Consider the following 5,560-nt stretch of genomic DNA (forward strand, 5'->3'; position numbering starts at 1 on the left):
GAGGTAGCTCTTAGGCATCCAAATGAAATGTCAAGGTGGCAGTGAGATACAGCAGTTTAGTGGGAGTGAGGAGTCTAGGCTAGAAATACAAGTTGGGGGTCAACAGCCTATAGATGGTATTTAAAACCATAAGATGGGATGAAATCACTGAGGGAGTGAATAGAGAAACAGGAGATACAAGGACAGAACTCAGAGGTATCCTAAGTTAAGGGATCAGAGAGATAACAAGAAAGCAAAAAGAAGGCTGAGAAGGAGCTGCCAGTAAAGGACAAGAAAAACGAGAGAAGTCTGGAAGCCAAGTGAAGGCATGTGAGCAGGGCTTTGATAGTTGAATAGGAGTTTTCTAGGCCAGTGGTCATCAAATTGTAGTCTTCAGACCAGCAATATCACCTGGAAACTTGTCAGGAATGCACAGAATCTCAGACCTCACCCAAGACCTAATGAATAAGAAACTCTTGGAGTGGAGTGGAGCAATCTGTGTTTAAACAAGCCCTCCAGGGAATTCTGAATTACACCCTAAAAGTTTGAGAATCACTGCCCTAGGCATAAAATTGCCTACACAAAATCATAGAGAGGATTAAAGGGAAAAAAAGTTTTCTTTACAGGAAGAGAAATATAGTCGAAGACTCATTTAGTGCTCAAAACAAATTTGTAGCAAAAGTGTACCTCAGGAGAAATCCCCTCCCTTACCATCACCATCCCCACTTCCATCTCCCAGTATAGAACCTTCTACTAATTTAGCATGGCTCTTTGGAGAGGAGGAATGCCCCTGTTTCCCCGGACATTGGGAATGCTGAGCACCAGGCATGCCAGACATTCCACTGGCTAAAAAAAGGGGGGCGGGTGGTATTTCAGGGTTAGCATTATGGGATCATAAACGCTGAAACTCCTGAGATATAAAGCTTATTCCATCCAACAGTTTCCAAATTTTCCTCTAGGCTGTCCTAGGAGAATTCCATCCTCTTCCATTCTGAGTAGAAGAAGTTAAAATTAGGGCCAGTCCTGAGGGACTGACGTGCCAGATGCGGGAGGCTGTCCCCAGAAATAAGCTGGTTCCCACAGCGGATGGGCGGGGCGGGCGCCTCCAGTCCCAGGCCAGCGGAGGGGCTCCTGGAAGGCCTGCCCCTTCCAAGCGTTTCCAAAGGGTCTGGCCCCAAGCTTTAAAATCCTGAGCGAAGGCGCTGCATCCCGACCTTTCCTCTCTCAGCCAGCGGTGGGTTGGCTTTTCAAAAGTGTGCAGTCCTCTCCTCCCTTCCCAGCCCCATTCTCGCCCAGGACCAGCTGCTCGGCGAGCCGGCTTCACTTGGGGCGGCATTGGACTGGGCCGCAGCTGCCGCCGCCGCGGCGCTCTCCATTCAGGAATCTTGAGCTTTCCACGCAGCTCCAGCCGCGTTGTAAAGTGGGGCAGCTCCAAGTGCACGCTTTGCCTGGAACTTCTCCCTCCCTGGTTCCCGGGCGCCCCCGCCTTCCACGCTCCGTTTCACCAGGAGGAGCCCATCCCAGCGGGCTAGCAGCGCACTCCTTTGAGGTCGTTTTCCCTAAAGCACGACCATGCTGTTAAGGGGCGTCCTCCTGGTGTGGCAAGGTAAGGTCTGGACTCGGGTGACCACCTCCCTCGGGGGCGCTCTCGAGGCTCGCTCCAGCTCCTCCTGTCCCGGCTGCCGGGCTCGCGATCCTGGGCTGGGCCGTCCCAGCGCCTCCTGGTCCTTCTCCGCAGCCGCTAACCTCCCTCCCCAAGCCAAGCCTGAGGCTGTACAGTGGGAGCGCCCGAGGTAGCGAGCGTATTGCATCCCACTCCCACCCTCTCACGCACTCCTTCCTGCACTTTCACCAGTTCCCCCGGGGCGCCCGGAGTTGGTGCAAACACTCCCGGATCAAAGCCGAACTGAAACTTGTTTTGTGCCCCGCAGCCCTTCAGCTTGCAGGAGCCCTGGACCTGCCCGCTGGGTCCTGCGCCTTTGAGGAGAACACTTGCGGCTTTGACTCGGTGTTTGCGTTCCTGCCATGGATTTTAAATGAGGAAGGTAAGGGGGCTCAGTGGAGAGGGCCGTAAGTGAACTTTTCTTCCTTGCTGCTTGCCGTTTCCACATGGGTTATGTTATCTGGGAGTTAAATCCCCTGTGGAGGAAAAGTGTGAGTCACCACTGATCCTCCAAATCCTCCCTCGTGTGCTGCAGGGGATGGCCGAAGGAAGATAGGGGAGGCATCCTTTGTCTACCTGGCCATGTGTAGAAGCTCTGAGAGTTTGCACTTCACTCCTGCACTCCTTCATGGAAGGGAGAAAGGGGGCACGGCTAATGATTGTCACCCACCAGCTGTGTGCCCCTTTGCAGGCATCACCCTTTCTGGTCCTCAGTAGACACATTTGTGAGCTGCCAAGGTTGCATGGCACATGTGCTCTTCCAGCTCGGCAGAAGTGGTTTCATAATCCTGTGCTGGGACCCCAGGGCTAAGACCTCACATGCACGGTCGCCTGCCAGTGTTTTTGCTGCATGATTTCATCCTCACGCTCCTTTTGGATTATTTATAATCCAGCACTTGACAAAAGAGGAAAGCAAGTTCTTGACCTTGTGCCTGAGTCACTTTGCTGGTGGGTGGCGGTCATTGTCTCACTATTCCAAACTGTTTGGGTTCTGGGGACAAAGTTTAAATGTGGGGTCTTCAGAAGTGTCTTTCACCTTCATTTATATAGTAAAAGATCAGTCCTGCAGAGCCCAACAGCAGGCAGGAGTATCCTGTCTCTTTCCCTTTCTCTCTTCCTTGTGCCATCACCGTTTAGAATCCTGTTGCCCCAGGCCATTCAGACTAGAAAATAGCCTCCTTTTAAAAACACTTCACCATAAACAACACCAGCTAACCCCCTTCCCCACTTAATTGTCACCAGGCCCCCAAATCATCAAACCTGGGTCCCTGGAGAAGGGTGGAGCCCCAGAACCCCTGGTGAGGATGTATGAACTGTCCCAACAGCCTCTTCTGCTGGGGCTTCTGTTTGAGGCTCACATGCATTTGCTAATCTGACCCACAAAGGGAGATGACATTAGCCCCATTTATGGCAAGAAATCTCAGTCTTAGAATATTCCAATGACTGGTTCATGTGACAGTGTTGCTCAGTGGTCAGCTCTGTGCAGTCTGATCAAGAGAAGAAAAAGGGGGAAACCAGCTTGCTAGTAATCTTTATCTCCAATAATTGCCAACTGTTGACTACTAAAGTTTGTTTAGAGATGGCCAGGAAAAAGCACTCCTGATTTTGTATCAGAGAAAATTCGACCTTTCTGATGGCCCCAGGAAAATCTCTTTAATCTCACCACCCCACCCTTTGGCCTGTCAGGGCCTGTATGAAACATTTTGAGAGATGGTTATACAATGCACCATGTGACTGGCTTTTGAGAGCATTATTCTCTAGCACCTAAAAACAAAACCCACTGTCTTCTAGTCGATTCTGACTCACAGCAACCCCACAGGTTTCCCAAGGCTGTAACTCTCTACAGAAGCGGACTGCCACATCTTTCTCCTGCAGAGCTACTGGTGGTTTACGAACTGCTGACCTTTCAGTTAGCAGTCAATGGCTTTAACCACTGCACCACCAGGGCTCCAATATTCTCTAGCATAGTGCTTCTCAAACTTTAGATGTATCAGAATCACCTGGTGGGCTTGTTAAAACACAGATTGCTGGGCCTCACCCCTGGAGTTTCTGATTCAGTGGGTCTGGAGTGGGGCCTGAGAATCTGCATTGTTAACAAGCTCCCAAGGGATGCTGATGCTGGTGCTGCTGGCCCAAGGACCATACTTTGAGAACCTCCAACCTAGTATTCCACCTTGTCCTCCATACTGTGTGTTACGTGTGCGCGTGTACACACACACACACACACACACACACACACACAACCTTTGCTGTTGGCTGTAAGCAGGACTGAGATGAGGTGAAGGAGCCTAAGGAAAGTGAATGCCTCCTTAAATTTTGTGCCCTGAGCACCTTGCTAGTCTCACATGGCCCTGAGAAAAGAAAATCAGTATTACCTCTTAAACCAGGAATCTTGGCCCCTGAGCACCCACCACCACTCTGTGGTCCCTGTGGGTAGATGCGCGTGCCACAGCCCACTCAGGCCCGCAGGAAGTGTTCTCTGCTGAGCTGGCACCTCTGCACCAGAGCGGCAGGTGCTCTCAGGGAAACAGGAAGATGCTTATAGGAAAAGGTGATCACGGTTTACCAGTACAATGACGGCACTGTTCTTTCCTTTCTGCTTTCATTTGGACTTCTAACAGCCACTGCTTTGTGGCTCAGGGCTAGGGCCACTGACTTGACTGTGAGGAGCTAATTCATTCTCCTGGCAGCACTCCAGGTCGGTGCTGCAAGACAGTCTTCAGTCTTCAGGTCTAGGGTTTCAAAGGCCGGAACTTGGATATAACAGTCCACTCTGGAAGGGCAGTGAGGGAGGTGTGTGCCAGCTGCTGCGGTGGACTGCTAAGAAGCCATCACTAAACATTTCCATACAAACCAGTTCTAGGTTGGTAGATTATAGATAATAAAATTGTCCTAGGCTGAAATTTGGCAAGCTGTCCACAAACCTGTCTGCAAATGCACTTCATCTTGCTTCAGAAACACTTTGAAACTCGTTCTGTCCACCTCTTTGTGTTGGATCCACCATAGAAAGTTGTGGGTTTCAGATACTTTTGCTGGCAAGTACTGGAAAACAAAATGGCACTTTCTATGTGTCCTTGGTCAGTAGGTTAACTTCCGACGGCGAGAACAATGCTGATGCCCAGTGAAGGAATTTAAGAAGGGAAATGAAGCTGCAGATTAGAATTTCATGACAGGAGAATCAAATCTGGAAGTAGTTGCAAAAATCCCCTTATCTCAAAATATCTCCCCAGCTGCCCAAAATTGCATTTGAGGTCCATCCCTTTGGTTTATTTAGAGTATTAGGTCTCCAAGCATGTCAGATTACAATTCCAATGTCCCTAGTTCATGGCTGTTAAGTGCCTTTTAAAACCTGCTTTATCTCCACTAGGCACAGAATAAGTACATTTTGACTGGGCAGTGGGTTGGCTTGGGTTGTGGACCACAGTGGAGGGTACCCCCAGGGAAAGGTTGTTTGGACCAGTAACAGGGTGCCGCACCCCAGCTTTGCCGACTTTCTAGTTGTGCCTATGGTTATTCTGTTTCCCTGAATTCCCTCTATGCTTTTTTTTTTTAAAAATAATAATTTATTGTGTTTTCTGTGGAAGTTTACATAGCAAATTAGGTTCCCATTTAACAATTACTATACATTATTTTTGACATTGTTACATTTTTTCCTCTATGCTCTTTGCATTATTATTTTCCCTAATTTGTCAAGGGAAGTGAGATTATGTCAGACTCAGATTTGAACTCACTTCTAAATTTTAGGTTTGAATTAAATCCAGAAAAGAAGGGGCCTACTTTATCCTATACAAAATCTTTTTTCATTCATTTAACCTATTTTTTTTTAAAAAAAACCTCGATGTCACTGAATTGTACATGTAGAAATTTTTGAAATGGTGTGTCTTTGGCTATGTATATTTTCACCAAAAAAAAAAAAAA

General features: G+C 48.5%; 1 protein-coding gene across 2 annotated transcripts in view; it reads left to right on the forward strand.

Moving 5' to 3' along the window:
- Positions 1 to 924: 924 nt before the first annotated feature.
- The window catches only part of MAMDC2 (MAM domain containing 2), a 154,084-nt gene continuing 149,448 nt past the window's right edge, over positions 925 to 5,560 (forward strand). For both annotated transcript variants that reach the window (XR_001121482.1, XM_004375799.1), the window contains exons 1-2: positions 925 to 1,585; positions 1,911 to 2,024. Coding sequence is in view for 1 of the 2 variants with exons in the window: in XM_004375799.1 (XP_004375856.1) it covers positions 1,552 to 1,585; positions 1,911 to 2,024 (148 nt within the window). In the remaining variant the exon portion in view is untranslated. The remainder of the gene's footprint in view (positions 1,586 to 1,910; positions 2,025 to 5,560) is intronic.

This window comes from Trichechus manatus, unplaced genomic scaffold (genome assembly GCF_000243295.1).
Source record: "Trichechus manatus latirostris isolate Lorelei unplaced genomic scaffold, TriManLat1.0 scaffold00038, whole genome shotgun sequence".
NCBI lineage: Eukaryota > Metazoa > Chordata > Mammalia > Sirenia > Trichechidae > Trichechus > Trichechus manatus.